The 22,781-nt window shown below is 50.5% G+C and overlaps 1 protein-coding gene across 3 annotated transcripts in view; it reads left to right on the top strand.

The window, feature by feature from the left end:
- SCAP (SREBF chaperone) overlaps nucleotides 1–22,781 on the top strand; it is a 58,339-nt gene that overhangs the window by 21,819 nt on the left and 13,739 nt on the right. For all 3 annotated transcript variants that reach the window (XM_051610995.1, XM_051610994.1, XM_051610993.1), the window contains 9 exons: nucleotides 6,422–6,551; nucleotides 8,837–8,994; nucleotides 11,674–11,894; nucleotides 13,224–13,329; nucleotides 13,858–14,030; nucleotides 14,665–14,791; nucleotides 16,772–16,884; nucleotides 17,915–18,009; nucleotides 22,377–22,475. In XM_051610995.1, the coding sequence (XP_051466955.1) occupies nucleotides 6,422–6,551; nucleotides 8,837–8,994; nucleotides 11,674–11,894; nucleotides 13,224–13,329; nucleotides 13,858–14,030; nucleotides 14,665–14,791; nucleotides 16,772–16,884; nucleotides 17,915–18,009; nucleotides 22,377–22,475 (1,222 nt within the window). The remainder of the gene's footprint in view (nucleotides 1–6,421; nucleotides 6,552–8,836; nucleotides 8,995–11,673; nucleotides 11,895–13,223; nucleotides 13,330–13,857; nucleotides 14,031–14,664; nucleotides 14,792–16,771; nucleotides 16,885–17,914; nucleotides 18,010–22,376; nucleotides 22,476–22,781) is intronic.

Raw genomic sequence — 22,781 nt, forward strand, 5'->3', positions numbered from 1 at the left:
CTGGGGGCAGCTCTCTGGAGACCAGCTTTGCAGAACAGGCCTCCGAGGTCCTGGTGGGCACCAAGCTGCGCAGGAGCCACCACGTGCCCTCATGGCAGAGGTGCCCACAGCATCCTGGGCTGCTTTCAGGCCAGTGTTGCCAGCAGGTCCCTTAGTGGTGATCCTTCCCTTCTGCTCAGCACTGGTGAGGCCATACTTGGAGTGCTGGGTCCAGGGCTGGGCATCCCAGTAACAGAAGGATGTGGAATCAGTGGATCAAGTGCAGCAAAGAGCCACGAAGATGGACTGGAGCATCTGTCCCATGAGGAAAGCCTGAGAGAAGTGAGACCCTTCAGCCTGGAGAAGAGAAGGCTCAGGGGGTCTTATCACCACCTACAAATAGATGTGGGGAGGGTGCAGAGCTGGGCTCAGCACCAGGGCAGGAGGCAAGGGGCACAAGCTGAAGCGTGACAGCCTGGCAGAATGCTGGTGGTGTTCAGCACACAGGGTGGGCTGGCTGCTCTCAGCAGGAGCCACAGCAGGCTGCTGCTCACAGGAGCTGTTGGATGGCCACCTCCTGTGGAAGCTTCTGGTGGCTTGGAGAGGAGCTCACTGATGGCCATAAAGTGTCACATCTGCCTTTTTTCCTGCAGTCTTTGTTGTGAGGGCTCTGGATACCCATTTACTGCTGTCATTTAATTTGTGCTCCTCAGAAGTGTTCCATTATCTTAGGACAGGTCTCACCAACTCACCTCAGCTGCCTTGCTGCAAAACTGAGTGAGAAATGTGCTGAAATCCAGAGAAAGAAGGTGGTGGAAAAAAAATCGAGGTCTGACTTCAAGGTAGAAGCTCATTTAGGCAACGTTTCTGTCAAGCATGATTGGTGAGGGACCCTCAGCAATCTGTGTAGCAGTGCAGATGAGTGTCTGAAACAGGCAGGGACACATTGAGAAGTAGGAACTCCAGGTCTTTTTAATGAGGAAAGATGATAGTCAAGTGATCTTGCTGTTAAGGCAAGCAAGGGTGGACCCTACATCCTGAATTCCTGAAAGGGAGAGAAGTTAAATGGAATTTTCTCTTCTTCTGCACCTGCAGAATCCAGGAGGGCTTGTAAAATTCTGCTGCAGAAATGAGCTCCATTCTTGTTTTCCTGCCCCACACCTCAGTAACACTTGACCATCTCTGTGTTCAGAGAGCTTTTCTAAAAGCTGAAATAAACCAAGTGGTCTGCAGTTTATCCAGCATCAGTTCTAGTTCTCAGTCCACGTGACAACAATTGACCTGTTCTAAAGAGGTCAGGTCTTAAGGATCAGGTAGCAGTCACCACAGGGTCTGTTACAGGTTGTTTCAGTGGATTCTGTCCTTAACCCTGGAAGTAATTAATGTAGCCACCATTGTCAGTGTGTCTGAGGACAGAGCAAGTCTGGTTTTCTTAATAAATTATTGTGCAAAGCAAAAAATCCCTATGGTTCTTACTCTAAAAGTCTGAAAATCCAAATTGTATCAATCCTTCCTCCAGAGGGAGGGTTTCCTGCTGAACTAGCTATTGACTAGTTCAGGGCTTGTTAGTTCACTTCTTGGTTTACTTTATATCCCTTTGTAGGTGACATTCCTTGTCATCATCCCACTCCAGTGGATCTGCAGCAAGAAACATTCCTGTTCTTCACAGGAACAACCTTGCCTGAGGGGTTTTTCCCCCTAGTAGAGGGAAAGTGCCACTTAAGCCTGTCTGACCCAGGAGCTCAGAGAAAAAAAAGGTGATACCTGTAAAGTAAGAATTTAAAATCAAATTTGGTTAATAGAATCCCAGAATGGTTTGGGTTGGGAGGGACCTTCAAGATCATCTACTCCCAAGCCCCAGGCAAGTTCTGTGTGACAAGACCTTGATTCTGCTTCACAGAAAAGGAAACTGGCAGCACAGAGCACGGGGGATCTTTACTTTTGCAGTGCAGGTTTTTGTCAGTAGGAAGCAGGGCAAAACCAACATCATTTATTCAGAAACAGGTACCCTCTGTGCTCTTACCAGGCCTAAAAAGGGAACTGTTGCTGCCACGCATCTGTCCTCTCTACCTTCTGGCCAAGACCCTTTTACCAAATGTCTGGGTTCCCACGAGCAATGGGTTTGCAGGTTGTTCTGCCTTTGGAAACAGGCTGAAAGCTTGTTCTGCAGTGTGCAGAAAGGAGGTGGTAGCTATTTTAAGGCCATATATCACCACCTTCCCCGTTACCTAAGACCTGGCAGCTATTTTCCTTCCTGTTCAGCAGCTGAAGACTGTTGTGGGGTGATGGAGATCTGCTTTGATTCTGAGGGGGAGGAATAGGCAGTGGTAGGATTTGCAGCTCTGTGGAGCTGCCAGCTGCCTGGGGCTGGCCTGGCAGATCTCCATCTTGGCCCTCAAAGCTGTCTTGAAAATATGTAAAGTAGCTGGAGGAACATTTGTGCTTGAACCTACCTCAGGCTTGGTAACTACAGTGCACTCTTGCTCCAGTTCAGCAATGCCAGCTTGTAGTGATCTGCTCTTCCTTTATTTTGGTTTTGCAGGAGGGTGTCAGGCTGTGCTGTTTACATGAGCATCTAAAAGTTACCCTCCTCAAAACCAACCCTTCTTTTTGAGCTTTTCTGTCACCTGTTGTTCCCCCTACTTTTCTTCCACTCTGTGTGGTTCTTTCTCTGTCCTTTTTTGTGTCTCTGCTGTCAGTCTGTCTCAGGTATCACCAGCCAGATCAGCTGGTATCACATGCCTGTGTAAACTGATTAAATTCAAGAATTAATGTTCTAGCATCTTACTGAAATAACTTCCTGTGAACGTGCACTTGGTGTGTGCTTCCACCAGGCATGCTCAGGACATTTCATAAACATGAATCCTCAAGTATCACAAGGAAATGTATGTCCTTGCTTCCCTCATGGGGACACTTATTGATGTTGTAGTTGTCTAAAGAGGAGGGAGCTTTGAGGAGAGTCCCAGTAGTTGGTCTTGTTCTTGAGCTTCCCTGGGACACCATTCCACCAGCAGTCTGGATGACTGCAACCTGGGCCAGGCTCTCCCCACCCTCACAGCCCAGAATTTCTCCCTCACATCTCATCTCCAGCTCCATCACCACTGGTAAAGCCAGTGAGACAGACACATCAGGCAGGGCTTGAGAGCTTTTGTCTTTGGTGACATTATCTGCAGTTTTTAAAGGAGGGAAGATTTAGATTAGACACCAGGAAGAAATTCTTCACCGTGAGGGTAGGAAGGCACTGGAACAGGTTGCCCAGGGAAGCTGTGGCTGCCCCATCCCTGGAGATGTTGAAAGGCAGGTTGGATGGGGCTTGGAGCAACCTGGTCTGGTGGGAAGTGTCCCTGCCCATGCAGGGGCTTGGGAACAGAGGGTCTTTATGGACCCTTCCAATCCAAGCCATTCTGTGATCCACTTCTGCCCGGATTTGTGGCATTTTTGCTCTCAAAGACAGCAAGAGTTGAAGGAGTTTTGAAGGCAGGAGCCGTGTTCAGGACCAGCTAAATCTCACTGAACTAGGAACAAGTACTTGTGAAATGTTCAGCACCCAGAAGGGCTCAGTGTTCTGTCACCCTTGGCTTGGTGCCTCTGACCTCTGGCAGTGGTCAGGTCTTCACCACCACCATGGAAATCCAACCATCCACCAGGTTGCTCTCAGCAGCCTCTGGGTGTGGAGGCTTCCTGACCTGGTGCAGCCATGGGTTCTGCTGGTTCCAGCAGCTCAGCCTGGAGCTAAAACATGGCTTTGTCTATCACATATACTGCATTTTTAATTGCAGCCTATGTCAGTCACAGCCCCTGGGTGATTGCTGTAAGCATCTCCCCAGGCTTTTGTTTTCAGCAGATCAGTTGTGACAAGCAGGAGCTTACGTGTCGTTTGGAAGGACTAAAACCAATTGGTGCTTGTGCAGCACCACGGGCTGGGGCAGAGTGGCTGGAGAGCAGCTTGGCAGAAAGGAATCTGGGGGCACTGGTTGACAACTGGTTGGACATGAGCCAGCAGTGTGCCCAGGTGGCCCCAGAGGCCAATGGCATCCTGGCTTGTACCAGGAATGGTGTGGCCAGCAGGAGCAGGGATGTGATTCTCCCCTGTGCTCAGCACTGGGGAGGCCTCACCTCGAGCACTGGGTGCAGCTCTGGGCCCCTCACTGCAAGGAGGATCTTGAGGTGCTGGAGCAGGTCCAGGGGAGACAACGAGGCTGGTGAAGGGACTAGAAGGAAAATCTTATAGGGAGAGGCTGAGGGAGCTGGACTTGTTTAGCCTGGAGAAGAGGAGACTCAGGGGGGACCTTCTCACTCTCTACAACCACCTGAAGGGAGGTTGTGGTCAGGTGGGGCTGGGCTCTTTTTCCAGGCAACCAGCAACAAGACAAGAAGGCCTGGCCTGAAGCTGCTCCAGGGGGAGGTTTAGGTTGGACATTAGGAGGCACTTCCTCACGGAAAGGGTGATCAGACATTGGGATGGGCTGCCCAGGGAAGTGGTGGAGGCACCATCCCTGGAGGTGTTCATGGAAAGGCTGGCACTCAGTGCCATGGTCTGGAGATGTGGTGGTGTTGGTCATAGGCTGGACTTAATGATCTCAGAGGTCTTTTCCAACCTCAATATTCCTGTGATTCTGTGGCTGTGAGAGAGCAGAGGCTCAGCTGTGTCTCCAGACTGCAGCTTTTGTTGGGATTTTTCAGCTCGGATGTATCACATTATTTTATTACTCCTTTTTCTGTTCCCTCCCATTGCACAAGCACATGATCAGCCTTAGATGTTCTGTTTCTGCCAGATGGATAAATCTGATGAGCTGTGCTTCTGATTTCACTGTTCTTTTTCAGCCTTTTGTTCAGTTTGAAGCCTGGGCTCTACCTGCTTCTTGTCCCCCCCCATGGCCTTTGGTGAGGCAGGCACAGGATTGCATGACATCAATCCCAAGGCCTTTGTATTTATTCTGACAATAACTGCAAGAAAAGTTCTGCTACAAATGGGAGGATATATCAGAAATTTAAGCCCTACTAGATTGTTGTGCATCCCACAGCAAAAAGGCAGAAGTTTTCTCATCAGAAAGCCCAGTAAACTGGTTCATTTTGGTGCTGACAGTTCCCACTCTGTAGCAGCAGTCTTGCTTTTTCCACCAGTTCAATTCTGATCTGGTTTTAATAATTTTTTACAACCTCTGAAGCTAAAACCACTATTCTGAGCTGTGCAAAACTTCAGTTTCTGAACTTCCACCCAGCTTGAAGTCTTTGTGGTGGGGCAGCTGCTACAATCATCTGAAGATTGTAGTAACAAAGGAGCAAGCAGAGGTATTTTGTAGCTGGTTTGTTGTCTCATTGCTACTATTAAAAGTGCTTTGAGGGCCACTGAACTTAATGACATATACTGGAAATAGTTTTAAGTCTTAATCAGGGAAAAGAGGTGATTAGCATGGGGCTTGGGTCAGGAAAGCAGTCATTTATTACCTTGTCTCACAGAAGGGTTGAGATGTGGCTGTAGTTCATGTTTTTAGCACTAACTTTGAGGTGATGGAGAGTCATCCAGGTGAGGTCCTGCAAGAACTTCCCTTCTTTTTCTCCCAGGACTTTCAGTTACCCCTTCCCAAGGGAGAAAGACCAATTGTCTCTTGTGCTGGGGACACACATCAAACAATTCCTATGGGAGCTAAACCCCTCTTGGATTCCAGCTGTGTCTCCTGTCCTGCAGAGGTTGCTTTTAGCTGGAGTGGGCTTATAGTTCTCCATGGGACAGCAATGTGCCCTGGTGGCCAGGAAGGCCAGTGGTATCTTGGGGTGCATTAAGAGGAGTGTCTCCAGCAGATGGAGGGAGGTTCTCCTCCCCTTCTACTTGTCCCTGGTGAGACCTCACTTGGAGTGTTGTGTCCAGTTCTGGGCTCCCCAGTTCCAGAGGGACCGGGATCTACTGGAGAGAGTCCAAGGGAGGCCACGAGGATGATGGAGGGACTGGAACACCTGCCCTATGAGAAAGGGCTGAGAGACTTGGGGCTGTTCAGTCTGGAGAGGAGAAGACTGAAAGGAGATCTAATGAATGTCTATGAATACATGAGGGCAGCAAGAAGGCAGGACAAGCTCTTGTCACTTGTGCCCTGTGACAGGACAAGGGGCAGTGGATTCAAACTGGAGCCCAGAAAGTTCCAGCTCAATGTGAGGAAGAACTTCTTTGCTGTGAGGGTGACAGAGCCCTGGGACAGGCTGCCCAGAGAGGTGGTGGAGTCTCCTTTTCTGGAGACTTTCAAGACCTGTCTGGGTGTGTTTCTGAGTGATCTGCCCTAGGTTTGGTCCTGCTCTGGCAGGGGGTTGGACTTGCTGATCTTCGGAGGTCCCTTCCAACCCCTTGTACTCTGTGATTTCATAACCCATTCATTTTTTGAGCTCTTCTGTTGAAAAGCCTGGTCAAAACCCCAAAGCATGATGTTTCTTGCTCGTGTCTTAATCACAGTTACCCACTGCTGAAGCTGCCCTTGCCTGGAACAGGACCTGTGGAGTTCAGCACCCCTGTGAAGGATTACTCCCCACCCTCTCCAGACCTGGGTCTGCAGCAAGGGGATCTTGGCGAGCGTCCCGACTGGGTGAGTGCTGCCCTGGGGGAAAACATCCCTGCTGGGTCACCTGGACACCACTCTCAGCAATGGAATATATTTCTGGTGATGTCTTCTGTTGTATCACTGCCAAGTTCAGGCTGCATTTGTCTTGTGTCAGTGTTGTTCTGTCAGAAGAAACAGATGCTGGGCATTTGGAAGAGTTAAAAGCTCTGAAATGCCCTTTAAGAGCCTGTGGTTTCATGGGTAACTTTATCTGAGGCACGTGGTACACTTCTTAAAGCATTATTCATAGAATCCCAGACTGGTTTAGGTGAAAAGGGACCTTAAAGATCACCCAGTCCCACCCCCTGCCATGGGCAGGGACACCTCCCAGCAGCCCAGGCTGCTCCAAGCCCCATCCAACCTGCCCTTCAACACTGCCAGGGATGGGGCAGCCACAGCTTCCCTGGGCAACCTGGGCCAGGCTCTCCCCACCCTCACAGCCCAGAATTTCTCCCTCCCATCTCAGCTCCAGCTCCCTCTTCCAGCTGGAAACCCTTCCCCCTCATCCCATCCCTCCTGCCCTTGTCCCAAGCCCCTCCCCAGCTTTCCTGGAGCCCCTTCAGGCATTGGAAGGTGCTCTCAGGTCTCCCTGGAGCCTTCTCTTCTCCAGGCTGAACACCCCAACTCTCCCAGCCTGGCTCCAGAGCAGAGCTGCTCCAGCCCTCCCATCGTCTCCGTGGCCTCCTCTGGACTTGCTCCAACAGCTCCATGTCCTTGTCTTGGGGACTCCAGAGCTGTTCCCAGCCCTGCAGGGGGGTCTCAGGAGAGGAGAGCAGAGGGGACAATCCCCTCCCTGGTCCTACTGGTCATGCTGCTGGTGATACAGCCCAAAATATGGGTGGTTTCTGGGCAGTTCAATGATGGGCTCTGGGATAACAGGCCCCAATTCCCTAAGCCATAGGAGGACATGCTCCCAGAGCAGCAGGACAAACCTCCTGCTGGCACAGGATCATTGTCAGCCTTACTGCTGTAACTGGCTCTGGAGGTGCTACCAGGGATTAGGATGGTGGTTTTGGTGTTGCCAGCCTCTCTCTGAAGGGATCTGGATTCTGACTGTCAACCAGCTTGTCCTTTGGTGATCACTAAGCAGCTGTCAGAATGGGAATGTCCATCTGGCCTGGTGGTGGAAGACTCTCCATCTCTCAGAAGTTTTCTCTTCTTTGGCTTTAAAATACTGCATCTGGCAGGGCTTTTTCTGGTGATGTGAATGGTCTAGGCCTCACCTCCATGACACAGGCTTTTTTTTAGGTCATAATCCAGAATTTTTCATTTGAATTAGAATTCAGGAAACCAAAGTCTGGCTGCAGAGCTAGTTACTGCAGGATGGTCTAGGGAGTGCAGGGGTGCTTGAGGAACCTGGTGAATTGAGCATGATCTAAAAGAAGGTGGGTTTGGGTTTGGTGTTTTTTGTAACTGACTGGTATGTATCATGTGAGTAACTGAGACATAGATCCTTGTGTTATGGGCAAAGAATTGACTTTCCTTTTGCATGAGCAAAGCTGGGACCCTGATGGTTTCCAAGAAAGCTGATACCCTGGTCCAACAGATCAGGAAACAATTCCAAAATCATCCTCTGTAACCTGCCTTGCTCTTTTTCATTCCAGGGCCTCTCTTAAATACAAGTTGTCTTAATGCTTTTGATGCCTCCAGCTCTCTGCTCTCTCCAGGTGTTCTCTGCCCACTGTGATTGAAATAATTTGCTGCCTTTTCCATTCCCTGGTGCCTTTGAGAGCTCTTTGCACTGTGCTGTTGGCTGGGACTGCTGCTGCTGGCTGATTAAATCTCCCCTTCTGCTCTGCTGCTCCGTTCAGATAACAGAGCACAAAAGCTCTGGCTGCCACGGGCTGTCAGGGCCTGTCCCCAGGGCAGGGCAGCCCTGGGCATGGGCACCAAGAGGATGTAAATGTCACCCAGCAGAACCAGCTCAGGCAGGGGGAACTGCAGCATTGTGAGAGCATCTGCCAGAGGCAGCGACTCCCTGCCCCTGCCTCTTCATTCCAGCACCAAATTCAGCAGGAGCTGGGAGCCTCTGCCTCACAAAGCAGCCCAACAGACCCGTGCCAGGATGGGGAGTGGCATTTTGCCTCCTTGAGAAACAGACTCTTTTTTGTTCTGGCTGGGTCGGTTCCGTCGTGTTTCACCTCCCGTTTGGGAAGGGAAAGCAGAGTCTGGCAAACTCCTCCCTGAAAGGGTGCCAGGCTGTGGGCTGATTCTGTGCAGCAGCTTCCCACTCACCCTGTGTGTTGCTTCTCCCTCTGGCTTCCCCACAGTACCTTGGTGCTCCCGTGGCCTACGTCCAGCAGGTCCTGGTGAAAGCCACCGTCTCCCCATGGCAGAAGAACTTCCTCCCCGTCGACGTGTTCCGGTCGCCCCTCTCCCGCGTCTTCCAGCTGGTGGAGGAGATTAGAAACCATGCCCTGAGGGACAGGTAATTACTGTTGATTAAGGACCTGGTGGAAGAAACAGCAGCCCAACTGCTGTACACACAAATTGCTGCCTGGGAAGGCTGGTTATTAGCTTGGAAGTTGTGGGCTTCTCAAAATGAGAAGAAGAGCTCACGGCTAACGAGTGACGGCGAGTCCATCCTGCAGGAAGAGCAGTTCAGCTGCTGTGCTAGAGACCTCCCCTGTCCCCTAGTCACTCATTATTGTCAGGAACCTTCTAATTGGAGGCAGAGGGGTCTGGAAGGTGCCTCCAAGGTTACACCTCTTGCAGCAGACAGCAGGGTCATGTAATCCCTTCACGCACGCACAAGCTTCATATTAAAGCAGGTTCATTTGACCCCACCATCCTGTTGTGAAGCTCTTCTACAATTTCACGTGGTCAGGAACCTCCTCCTGACTTGCCACTTTGGCTGTGTTTAGGACCAGTTTATACCTACTTGGTTTTGTCCTGACACAATCTCCCTCTTCCACGTGGAAACCCTTCCCCCTGCTCCCATCCCTCCCTGCCCTTGTCCCAAGCCCCTCCCCAGCTTTCCTGGAGCCCCTTCAGGCACTGGAAGGTGCTCTCAGGTCTCCCTGGAGCCTTCTCTTCTCCAGGCTGAACACCCCAACTCTCCCAGCCTGGCTCCAGAGCAGAGCTGCTCCAGCCCTCCCATCACCTCCAGGGCCTCCTCTGGCCTCTCTCCAACAGCTCCATGTCCTTCCTGTGTTCTGAACTGGACACAGTTCTCCAGATGGGATGTCACGAGAGCCAAATAAAGGGGGAAGATCCCCTCCCTGGTCCTGCTGGTCACGCTGCAGGTGACACAGCCCAGAACACAGGTGATCTGTGGGCTGGTTGAATTTAATGCAGTTTGCACAGTCCCACAGGTCCCTCTGGATGGATCCCTCCCCTCCACCTCATCACACAGTTTGGTGTCACCAGCAAAGCTGCCTAGGAGACATGGATACCACTGTCCATGTCACCAACAGGGATGTCAAACAGCACTGGTCCCAGCACTGACCCCTGGGGAATTTGTGCATGATTTCCCATGGAAATGCCTTTCCTGAAGTAGTGTTGCAGGTCCCTTTTTTATGGCCAGGCACAGCAGTTTTGCACTCCATGAAGTGATTAATTAACTTCCCTGTGTCCCTCTCTGTCATTTCCAGCTGATGAGCTCCCACCTTAGAGCAGAAACTTGTTTCAGTCCCCAGGTGCTTGGTCTTGCACTTTGTGCTGTTGATAGAGAGGAGACTAAATTGATTCCAGCCCCCCATCAACAATTCCAGATATTCTGTTCCTTTTCTGTGTTAACAGTGGGTTGTTTTTAAATGTTGTGTTGGTGGCAGATGTCCCTAGGTCTTATTCCAAGGTTATTAATAAAAATATATAATAAGCCTGGTTCTCTGAACTGTCTGTGAGAAATTCCACTTCATTTTCATTAATACCTGTGGTCAAGTTGTTGGCTGGGTTTGGACAGACAGACAAGGAGGGAAGCCTTCCTGTCCTCAGAAACTGTCTTCAGGGAGAGTAATGATGCTGAGAACTGGCCAAGTGCAGTGAGAAATGGTGGGATTAGAGTCTTTGATCATCTCCTGGCTTTTCAGCCAGGAGCTTTCTTCATTCTTTGTCCTCTAGCTCACACAGGTAAGGAAGATTTACTGCTTATTCACACTTCCTTGGCAGCATCCTTCATTGCTTCATTTTTGAGTGTCCACTTTGCTGCTCCACGGGGTGATTTGTCCTTTTATGTTTTATTTTGAAGCCATTCCTTGCAAGCAAGCTGCCTGCTCCCTTGGTGGGAACTTTTTAGAGATGCCATTTATGCTGTTAAATATGTTGCTTGTTCCTGCCAGCTCACGAAGCCTTGGCACTGACATTCTTTCTGTGTTTGCAGTTCATCTCCTCCTTTATCGTGTGTGTAACTTCAGGTAATAACCAGTAGAGAGCTGCCAGTTACAAGTTAGAAACAAATTGCTCCCAGGACATGTGTTGTCTTCTCATTATCTCCCCTTGATGTGCCCTTGGTGAGCAGTGATGCAGTGTGGAAGCAAAATTAAACTTACCCCAGAAGAAAAAACCTTTAGCACTTAGACCTAGACCTTGAGATTAGGGCTCACAGTTTGGTGGTTGCTCCAAGCCCCATCCAACCTGCCCTTCAACACTGCCAGGGATGGGGCAGCCACAGCCTCCCTGGGCAACCTGGGCCAGGGTCTCACCACCCTCATAGTAAAGAATTTCTTCCCAATGTCTCACCTAAATCTCCCCTCCTGCAGTTTTAATCCATCCTCCCTTGTCCCCTCTCTGGGCGTAATGGGCAGAGTTTCTCCTGAAAGGATCTTAAATGTGGAACTGAAAATTGTGGCTCCTGGGATGGATGAAAGCTGTGAGGCTGGGCAGGGTGCAGAGAAACCATACAGGGGTGCTGGGGCTTGTGCACCTCTTACAGGGGAGATCCCAGGCAGTGGCCCAGGGCTCCTGATCCTCAAGTTACCAAGACCAAGAGCAGGAATGTGGTGCTGCAGGCCCTAGAGGTGTTCTCAGCAGCTTTGCCTTTTCTTTGTGAGAATTAAGAGTTAAGGTTGGCAGGGACCTTAGAGATCATCAGTTTCCAACCTCCCTGCTACAAGCAGGGACACCTGAGAGCTGCAGCATCAGTGTCCAACCTGTGTTTGTCTTTCAGTTCTGGTGTCAAAAGCCTGGAAGAAGTTTGCCTTCAGGTGACAGATCTTCTGCCTGGCCTCAAGAAGCTGCGGAACCTGCTCCCTGAGCACGGCTGCCTCTTGCTGTCACCAGGGAACTTCTGGCAGAACGACCGGGAGAGATTCAATGCTGACCCAGATATCATCAAAACCATCCACCAGCATGAACCAAAGACCTTACAAACATCAGCCACCCTCAAAGGTAAGAGGCTGAAGAGCCAAGGAAGCTGGGAGAGATCCCTGCAGCCTGGCTGTTTGGTGCTCTCTCCAACAGCCAGGCTGCCAACGGCACCAGATTGGGTGGCACTTGGGTTACTCACAGCACCTGGAATGAAGCTACCAAGTAGATGTCAGCTCATTTCATGTCTGGGTTTGAGCTCAGTTCTGTGTGTGTGTAAGATGAAGAATTCCTCTCAGCCAGCCTCCTTTCCATAGGTGTAAAAACAGCAGGAAACTCAGCAGAGTCTTTGTTCCTCTAACCCCACCTGTGCTCTGCTGCCTGGCTTACTCAAGCACTGTCTAATTGGCACAGATAAATGAGCATCCACCCTCTTGTGCCTTCACTGACTGTTCCTTGCACGTTCCCTGCCTGTCACTGAGTCTCACACTAGTGTTTTTCTGTCATAATTTAAAAAAAAAAAGACTGACCATGTCTGGCAAGATATGGTTGAGTGGCTCCATAAAGCCAGAGGAAGAGCTGTTCCTTAGGTTTTATGTGGACTCTGTGGGTGTCAGGAGGCCAGGTCAGAAAAGGGGGTTTGTAACCCTAAAGTAAATTTGTTTTAAAGATTATTTTTTTGAGCATCCAAAGCGTGTCCTCACTGGTGTGGAGCCTCTTTTGGAGGGTTCACTCACAAGCAACAGAGGTACATGATATCCTGGGAATTCCTGAGAAAAGTGGTAGTGTTCATAGAATCATGGGATGGTTTGGGTTGGAAAGGGACCTCAAAGACCTTCTAGATCCAACCCCCTGCCATGGGCAGGGACACCTCCCAGCAGCCCAGGCTGCTCCAAGCCCCATCCAACCTGCCCTTCAACACTGCCAGGGATGGGGCAGCCACAGCTTCTCTGGGCAGCCTGGGCCAAGGTCTCACCACCCTCACAGCCCAGAATTTCTCCCTCATTTCTCACCTAAATCTCCCCTCTTCCAGTTTTATGCATAATTTTTAAAGTCTGTGTTTAGTGCACAAGATTAACAGAAGAGACATGAAACACCCTTTGCAATGCAAAGTCTTTCTGGAACTTCTGGGTTAGGATTAGAGGGCAGACCTTGTCTGGTACAAACAGCCCTGTCAGAGAGAAGAGCAGGACAGAAGAATTGCCCACAGGAAGGAAGATTTTTCTTGTGTCTGAAGGGAATTCCTCTGCTCCCCTGCATCAGGTGGTTATCCACATTGATAAGGTCTCATCAGAGAAAGCTCTCTGAGAACTGTAGCCATTGTTCATCATTCCTCACCACAAGCACCTCTGGTGTCCCATCTCTTTTTGTTTGCTGATCCCACTGTTTGGTCCATACTGTGTTTTTTTCCAGACCTGCTGTTTGGGCTCCCTGGGAAGTACAGTGGGGTGAACCTCTACAACAGGAAGCGAGTGGTGTCCTACACTATCACACTGGGCCTCCAGAGATATGATTCCAGGTGAGGAGCTTGAGCTTCCCTTCTTCAGTTCTTGGCAAGTCATTTCTCCTCTGAGTGTTGCTGTGTTTTTTGTTAAGCCCTATTTTCTTGTGGTTTAGGGTATTTTAGGATCTTCTGAACGTGCTGTAGAAAAACAAGGTGCTGTTTTGGGGAGGAAACTTGCTGTGTTTTAAGGAAATAAAATAATTATTTTTTAAAAAGCCTGTGTAATACCCAAAGCTGCTGGTGGCTTCATCTGCACCCAGAACTGTCACTGCTGCAGCCAAGGCCCAGTGTGTCTGTTTTGACCCAATTCCTGGGACATCATAGAATCACGGAATCCCAGACTGGTTTGGGTTGGAAGGGACCTTCAGGATCACCCAGTTCCAACCCCTTGGCGTGGGCAGGGACACCTCCCACCAGCCCAGGCTGCTCTAAGCCCCATCCAACCTGCCCTTCAACACTGCCAGGGATGAGGAACTTCCCTGGGCAACCTGTTGCAGAGTCTCACCACCTTCCTAGTGCAGAATTCCCTCCTTTCCACCCCAGGTTCCTCAGCAGCCTCCGCGCTCGCCTCAAGCTGCTGCATCCCAGCCCCAACTGCACCCTGCGGGAGGAGAACATCGTCCACGTCCACTTCAAGGAGGAGATTGGCATTGCTGAGCTCATTCCCCTGGTCACCACCTACATCATACTCTTTGCTTACATCTACTTCTCCACACGTAGGTCTGGGGGTTGGGGAGCCCTGGGGGCATGCAAGCTGATAAGCCACCTACATACCTGCCAGCTGAATATCCATAGGGATCTGTGGCAGGATGTCCTCTCCCTGGCTACAGATGAGAGGCTCCTGTCCCAGAGCACTGCACTTCCCTCCTCTTTCACCAGGAATGCTGGTGTTGCAATTTTACCCTGAACTGTCATGTAGAATGACAGTAGAGAATCATTAGTCCTGCTTTTTTCTGATTTCTGCTGCTTGGTCCCTCTTGGCCAGTGAGATGTTACTCCTTTCTGAGGCGTTTTCCATCTTAGGCAGATTTAAATGCCACAGTAGGGACACTTTTTTCCCCAATTTGGAGAGATGAATTGGTTGTGGGACAGATGAAATACATCTTTGGAGCCAAGTTCCTTTTCTCATGCTGCAACATGCTGGACTGGCTCTAGTTTGAGCTGCAAGCCCTGCTCTGTCCTCTGTCCCTTCCTCGTACACATCGGGGAGCTCCAGTTCAGACATAAACTACCCTTACTTCTGGCTCTCTGGGCCACGGGCTGGAATAAGTCAGGATGAGGATCCTGGGTATTTTTATTAATGTGTTGTTTTCTTTTCCTTGGTGACTGAGACTTTGTTCTGTTTCCCAGGGAAGATTGACATGGTGAAGTCCAAGTGGGGCCTGGCGCTGGCGGCGGTGGTGACGGTGCTCAGCTCCCTGCTGATGTCTGTTGGGCTGTGCACCCTCTTTGGTCTGACTCCTACTCTTAATGGAGGGTATGTTCCCAGCACCAGACCTTCCTAAGGAAGGGGAGATAGTGGTGAAACCATTTTAAAACAGCTGTTAAATGCTCAATCTTTGAGATCTAGTGTTCCTCAAGTAAGCTTGTATGGTATTGTTTCACCCACTGCATTTGTTGTAGTATCCAGAAGGGCTTCTTACCTCCTCTCTGGCTGACCAAGGTTCTTTACATCTTGCCTAGAAAAGGCATTCAGGGTGGCAGAGCTGAGCTGCAGGATTTGTTCCTGGGAGGATACCTGAGTGGTTGCAGCCCTCACTGCAGGTGGGATCCACTGGGTGTTTATCCTCTTAATGCCAGAAAAAGGGCAGCATTTGGATGCAGAGACATTGGGGGAACCCAGGGGAGCTGTTTTGGTTGGTGCAATGGCCAAGGCCTTTGTATCTTCTCAGCCTTCCTGTTGTCACACAGAAGGGCTGAACAAATGCCCTAGCCCACATGCTAGGATTTGGGTGTGGAGCCTGGTTAAACTTTGATCTAACTTTCAGCCTTTTTTATCCATTTTCTTTACAACCTTCCAGATATGGGTGTGTTTGTTGTTCGTTGTATTTATGATAAGCCTTTTCCCTCCCTCTTTTTGTGAGGTACTAAAATACAGCTGGTTGATCTTTGCTTGCTACAGACATGAGAGATAAATCGGGACTTTAATCATTATTAGTCTTTTGTAGTGAAGTGATTACAGGTGAGGCAGATACCAGTCTAACCTTATGGAAATGAACCTAAGTGGAGATAAGTGGCATGATCTGTGCAGGGTTTGAAGAAAGGAGGAGGTTGATCAGGATACCTGAAGTTCACTGGAGTTGGGATTCCTGTGAGCTGGTGGGCTGGGAGAGTCTCTAGATGAGACCTAAACCAAGCAGCTCAAATGTGAATGTCTGCATTTTAGACAAGAGAAGCTCATGTGAGAAGTTCTTTGATCTAAACATTTTGGGTAAACTAGAGGCTGTCTCTGCTCACAAGGATGCACGGAGGCAGATGAGATCTGCTTTCTGTTTGAGCTGACAGCAGGGCTTGTGTTGGCTCCTGGGGGTGCTGGACCATGCTCTTGGTGCTGCTCCTGCTGCCATCAGAGCAATGAAGTGTTAATGTTGGAGTAGATAGACAGGACACAGCATCTCCTCTTCCTCTTCTGAGCTCTTCCTCAGTGCTTGGCACTGGCAGCAGGACGAGGGTCTCCTGCCATCTGCCTCTCTGAGTGGGGACGGATGGACTGGGGGTTTGGAGTTGCAGGGTGTGAGCACCTTGTGTTTGTGCTGCATAGACTCGTGTCACTGCAAGAAGAGCCAGTGTCTCATGGCTTTAAACTGCTGGTCATGGAACATGCAAACTGCTGACTCTTCAAGGACTGCTGAAACTCCTAACCTGGGGCTGGTGATTAATCATCTCCTGCAGTAGAAGCTATGGTTTAAGTAGGACATAGTTGATGAGAGAATGATGAGTTTTCTTTTCCATGTCTGGATGATCTTCTGAAGGCAGCTTCTCTGGAATTGTGCTAGACCATGGTGGTCCACAGGATGGTGCACAAGAGGATTTTCCCTGATGATGGTGGGACATGCTCCCTACCCTCTTGTGCCCTCACAAATTATTCCTGAGCCTGTTGCTGTGGGGTTGGAAATCCAGCTTTTTGATTTGCACCTCTTTGTACTGGATGCCAGAGGGACTCTTTGAGGAACACTGTCCCCACTCCAGGAAGCATTAAGGCTAATTTAGTGGTGGTCTACAATGGCCATTTTCCAGAAAATCATGCAGCTTTGCAAAAATGTTCCTCTCTCTCCCAAGCAGATGAAATACAGACCTCTTAGGTCAACATGGAGTAATACCATATGAGAAGTGACTTGGCTGAGGGCACTGGGCAGCGTTTCCTCACCTCTAGGATGTGTGTTTGCTCCATAACTTGTGTCCTTGCCTTCTTTTCCACCAAGGATCTGATCCTCAGTTCTGGTTCTCTTTCCTCTAGAGAGATATTTCCATACTTGGTTGTGGTGATTGGCCTGGAGAACGTGCTGGTGCTCACCAAGTCTGTCGTCTCCACACCCGTTGACCTGGAAGTGAAGCTCCGCATCGCCCAAGGTATGAAGCCTGCTCTGGAAAAATGCTGGGAGAGAGGAAATCAGGAGAACTGGGAGGTGGGGAATGGTCTTAATTCTGATTAGTGAAGGAGCCAAATTCTGAGTGTGGTGGGTGTGGATTGGGAGGTGTATTAATTTGTCTTATCTGTACTGTTGTGTTTTTTAATTCAGTGTTGAAGGGCAGGTTGGATGGGGCTTGGAGCAACCTGGGCTGGTGGGAGGTGTCCCTGTCCAGCCAGGGGGTTGGATCTAGATGATCTTTCAGGTCCCTTCCAACCCAAACCAGTCTATGCTGTGAATTCCAGCAACTAATACAAGCCTGTAACTGTGAGCACTGCTTTTTAAGGCTGTTGACTGAAGCATTGGCTAAAGAAGTTTAAACAAGTGTTATTAAGGGAGAGCTGTGACTCCTGGGATCCTTAGCACCTTGTCCTCTTGTGTCCTGAACATTGGCAGTGCAGTCCACAGGTCATAGGAAGTTCTGCTGAGCCTGTGACAAAACTATCTTCTGTTAGAGACACACTCTACACCTGCATAAGGATTTGAGTGTGCTCAGACCATGGGTAGATGGACTTTGCAGACTTGAAAGATGTTTCTGAACATCAGGGAAGAGAAGTTCTAGAGTCGTGCCTAGAAAAATCCACCTAGTCTTAAAAATACAAGTGGTTTGTGGCCTAGATGGAGGATTGGACAACCCAAGGGTCTTTCATGCCTCTGAATGCCTGTTGCCTTGTGCAGTACCTTTCAACTGCTTAAATCAGGGCAGTTTTGTGGGCTGAGAGTTGTCCTGAGCTCCCTTTGTAGTTAATGATAATCCAGCCAACAAAGACATCGGGTATCTTCAGTCCAATTATTTAACTTAGATATTGAAAATAGATTAGATGAATTTTAGCCTGAAAGTGCCCTTTTTTCCCCCATTGTCAATAGACACCTAATTTTGTAGCAGAAAAAGCAGTTCCTTGTTGCTGTGTTCATGTCTGACCACTGGTGAATGGTCTCCCTGGACCTCTCTTTGCATGTTCTTTCTCCAGGCTTGAGCAATGAGAGCTGGTCAATCATGAAGAACATGGCCACAGAGCTTGGGATCATCCTGATTGGGTACTTCACCCTGGTCCCAGCCATCCAGGTGAGTGTGGCCCAGCAGGGCAGCCTGAAGGACACAAGCTTGTAGCCCTGCAGGAAGGCAGTGGGCAGCATTCTGCTCCTCTCTCTGCCTGGTTGGATTAGGAGTCTGTTAGGGGGACATGTGCACCTGTACAGCGTGGATCCCTCCAGGAGCTGGACTGGAAGGGAGCTGGGGAAGGGGCTGGAGCACCAGTCTGAGCAGGAGCAGCTGAGGGAGCTGGGGGTGTCCAGCCTGGAGCCAAGGAGGCTGAGGGGAGACCTGCTGGCTCTGCAGCTGCCTGAGAGGAGGTTGGAGCCAGGGGGGTCAGGCTCTGCTCCCCAGGAACAAGGGATGGGACAAGAGGAACCAGCCTCAAGTTGTGCCAGGGGAGGTTGAGGTTGGATCTGGGGAACAATTCCCTCCTGGCAAGGGTTGTCAGGGCCTGGCCCAGGCTGCCCAGGGCAGGGGGGGAGTCCCCATCCCTGGAGGGGTTTCCAAGCCCTGGAGATGGTGCTGAGGGACATGGGGCAGGGGTGGCCTTGGCAGGGCTGGGAGAATGGCTGGACTCCATGATCTAAAGGTCTTTTCCAACCGAAGTGACTTGCTGGTTCTGTCCAGCAGCTGCCCCTGGATGGATCCTCAGTCAGGATCTTTCCAGTATCCTTCCAGTAACTGGGTTTATACATTCAGTTCATCCAGTAGTTGGCCCTGCATCCTGGCTTTGCTTCCCACACACAAGCAGGTCTCTCAGTTGTCCTGCAGCCCCTCCCAGTCCATCCCTCTGGCTGATGCCCTGGAGTCCCTTGTCCATCCTGGAACCAGCTCCTCCAGCTCTCTGGCTCAGGGACACACATTCCTGGCTCCCAGGCCATTGTCCTGCTCCCCAGCCTGGCTCCACAGTCCCTCTGATCACACTGACCTGCAAACCTTGACCTGCTCCAGGTGCTGGTGACACAGACATACGGACTCTTGTGTCCTATGGTCCCTGTTCCACTGCTGGTACTTCGACCCTGCTCATTCCAGGTGCTGACACCACAGGACACACTGGTTTGGAGATCTTGTCTCATGGACTCGATGGTGATGCTGTCACCCCTGGACCATGGGGTTGGTCACTTTGCTGTGGCAGCCCTGGGAGGAGCTGGAGCAGGGCTCCTTTCCCTCCCAACCGTCCATCCATATTCCTTGTGTCTGTGGAAATGAGCTTCCTACCAGAGGACTTAACACTTGCTGTGGGGACTCCTTTGTCCAGCCCTAAAGAGCCTTTTTGGGAGCTGCAGGTGACACAGCTCAAGATACAAGTGATTTCTGGGCTCCAGCGTGTGGTGCTGGATCATGTTGAACTTCTCCTCACTCAACACCCCAGGTCCTTCTCCTCAGGGCTGCCCTCAACATAACTTCACCATTCCTGAGCTTTTCCCACTATCCAAGAGCACAGCATGAGAGGGGCTGTAGTAGAATTCCCCAGGCAACATCAGGCCACATGTTGTGGCCTAGTTCTTTTATCTGAAGCTGAATGCAGAGGTTGCTGGGTTCACAGGCTGGCATGTCCCATCCTTTGGCTCTAAACTGGGCTTTTCCCTATGGAATTTTGGCACCTTCTGGCCTGTGCTTGTTTGCTGTGGTGTTTGACCTCCAAAGCAAAGCTTGGTGGGGTCAGAAGCCAGAGCAGTGCCAGCAGCTGGGGCACAGGGATCCCATGTGGACAGTTGCTTTCTTCTGGCCCTCTGCTCCAGAGGAGCTTGCAGGGTGTGGGGATCACAGGAGATGAAGGAGCAAGATGAGAGGGATGGGGCAAAGCCAAGGGAAGAGAGACAGGGAGCCCAGCCCCTGTTATCCCTGGGAAGCTCTTTATGGCCATGCTGACGCGTGCGATGACGTCCCCTCCCTCTCTTCCCTTGGCTGCTTGTTCTCTGCAGAGGCAGAGTCCTGCAGGGATGCTCTGCTAGAGACTGACAGCTGCTCTGCTGGAGGCCCCTGTCCCTTATCTTTGTCCCTTATCTTTGTCCCTTATCTTTGTCCCTGAGAGTGAAGGACACTACAGATAACGTGCTACACTCGCCCTGCAGAGTCCAAGGCATCTGGTGCCAGAGCCAGGCTGTGTAAATCAGCTGGGACCTTTGCTCAGGGCTGGGGGAGCAGTGCCCTGCTGGGGTCCCCCAGGTGCTGTCTCTGCAGAATTTTCCTTGCTGAAGGTAATTTTTCTCTGTTAATCCTGTGCAGTGCAGCTTGTTTAGCATAAGGTTGTTTTCTTTTTCTCGGTTTTCCTCTGCTCTCCATGTCCCAAAATAGAGTTTGGCTTCACATTAGGGTTGTGCACCCAATTTTAATCCCTACTAATTCTGAACAGCAATGAAATCCTCGTGCCTTGCACTGTAGGTGGATAGAGACCTCAGTTCTCCTGGCTTGGTGTCACTGCTGATGGTCCTGAGATGCTGCAAGGCTGGTCCTGAGCACTCATCCTGTGTTTCTCCTCTCTTACCCTCTGCTAACCTACTACTGGCCCAGGTTGCCCAGAGAAGCTGTGGCTGCCCCATCCCTGGCAGTGTTGAAGGGCAGGTTGGATGGGGCTTGGAGCAGCCTGGGCTGCTGGGAGGTGTCCCTGCCCATGGCAGGGGGTTGGATCTAGAAGGTCTTTGAGGTCCCTTCCCACCCAGACCAGTCTGTTGTTCTGTGATTCCATGATACTTTGTGCTGGAGCTCACACATGATAGCCTGATCCTGCACCCACTGAACGCTCTGAAGCACTTTGGGTTTGCCACCAGGTGGGCAGGATCACAGTGTAAGAAGATTTCCAGGGCTGGCAGCTTCAGATGTCCCTAACCCTGAGTGGAGATATTAAGAGCATTAATGTCCCTCTGTGCAGGGCCTGCTGCTTGGGGAGCTGGTGTCTGCTGGGGTCTGGGTGAAATCCTGATGGATGTTGCTTTCCTTCTGGTTTTCTTCTTGAGAGAGGAACCTGTGTTGTATTTTCATCCCTCTGCTCCCAGAACCTGCTGCCAGATCTTGGGGAAGGGGCTAAGGAGAAAACCCTGCTGAGAACCTGCACCTTGTGCTGCTGGTGGTGATAGGCTGGGGGGATGGTGAGCTGCTGGGTTACCTGGTTTCATGTCACATTTTTAAAAAGCAGTTGTCTGCTTACGTTTCAGGAACAGTTTGGACAGGGTGGGGAGGCTCCAAGGTTTGTTTTGAGGTTTTCAATAACCTTTCACACTCTCTTTTTTCATTTCCCTGTTCTGCTGGTGGCCTCCAGCCTTATGCGAGAAGCTGGGGAGGACATAGGAAGGAGGAGGACAGAAGAAATGAGTCTCTGCAGCCTCTCTCCTTCCCCTTAGGTGATGTGACCTGGCTTGGTCTGCAGGGAGGGAGGGGGCCAGGAGGCAGGCAGTGCATGGCACTGGATGTTTGCAGAGCTCTGCAGATGACAGCCAGCATCCTTCATCTGCTGTTTAGCCTCAGGTTTTCACTCCTGCTTACATTCCCCTTTCTTCATCCCTCTCCTTTTTGGGTCCTGACAGGAATTTGTGCCTCCAAGGGAGACAAAACACCCTTCAAGAATAATTTCATTCTGTCATGCTGGCAAGTTTTGAATGTAGTGAGGGAGAAGGGTTGGCAGCAGTGATGGGGAGGAGGGTGCTGTTTTATAGGGGTGACCTAGGAGTTCACTGCATTTCTGCTGCTGGGCAGAATCTTTTAATCCTTTGTGCAGTGGCACCTGCTGGGGACAGAGGAGTGTGGCAGCAGTTCAGGAAACACCAGCTTTTGCAGACATCCTTTCCCATATGTTTGGTGTTTAGAGACCTTTGAGAGGGGGACGTGGGATTTGTCTTCCAGGGGCACAGGAATGAAACTTGCCCATCAAATAGACATTAACCACGAGTGTGATTTCAGCAGAAGTGGTTTGGCTGAGAGTGGCCAGAAAGGAGTCCAGAGAGGTACAGTGACTACCCTGGTCTGTCTTCCCTTGGAGAGGGGTTGATCCAGTTCCTGAACAACCTGGAGGAATTTAAGATCAAGGCTGAGGGTTGTTGGTGAAGTGCAGGGAACTGTCACCACTGGAGGTTTTTTTGTGGTCTGAACCCATGGGCAGGAGGTGGAGAGCTCTGGCTTTGTGAACTGGGGAAGCAACCTCTGCTGGTTCCTCTTTTACTGCTTTGATGGTTTATGGCTGAGAAGAAGGAAGAATGTGAACCCAAATACATCTGCTCTGAGTTCTCACAGGGAATTTTCTAGCCCCAGACTCTTGACTATTATGAATTATCCGTATTAGGATTTATCAGTAAAGCACCCTCGGGCCCCTGCTCTGGGCAAGAGTTTGCTGGCTTTCCCTGTTTCTGAAGTTGAAATATTTACTGTTGTCTCCATGGCTGATCACTGTGTCCTGTCTGCAGGAGTTCTGCCTCTTTGCTGTGGTCGGCCTGGTCTCAGACTTCTTCCTGCAGATGTTTTTCTTCACCACCGTGTTGTCCATCGACATCCGCCGTATGGAGGTAGGGAAGGACCAAGTGCCTCCTGAGTCCCTTCTCTGCTCTTGTGGAAGGATTAAAGGAAGCACACCCTGTGGTTTTTGCTCCCTGAACAGAAAAGATGGAGCTGTAAACATTGCAGGGCTTGGGGACAGGAAGGCTGAAGGAACAAGCCACTCTCAAGTATCTAAACGTGGAGATTTGGGGTAGATGGGCTGAAAGGAGACAAGGTCATGAACAGGTGACCATGGCTGAAGAAGAGAGTGTGCTGGAGAGGTGCTGGGGCAGATCACCTGGAGGAAGGTGATCTGGGCCTTGGTGGAGCTGCAC

This window comes from Apus apus, chromosome 2 (assembly GCF_020740795.1).
Source record: "Apus apus isolate bApuApu2 chromosome 2, bApuApu2.pri.cur, whole genome shotgun sequence".
Lineage (NCBI taxonomy): Eukaryota > Metazoa > Chordata > Aves > Apodiformes > Apodidae > Apus > Apus apus.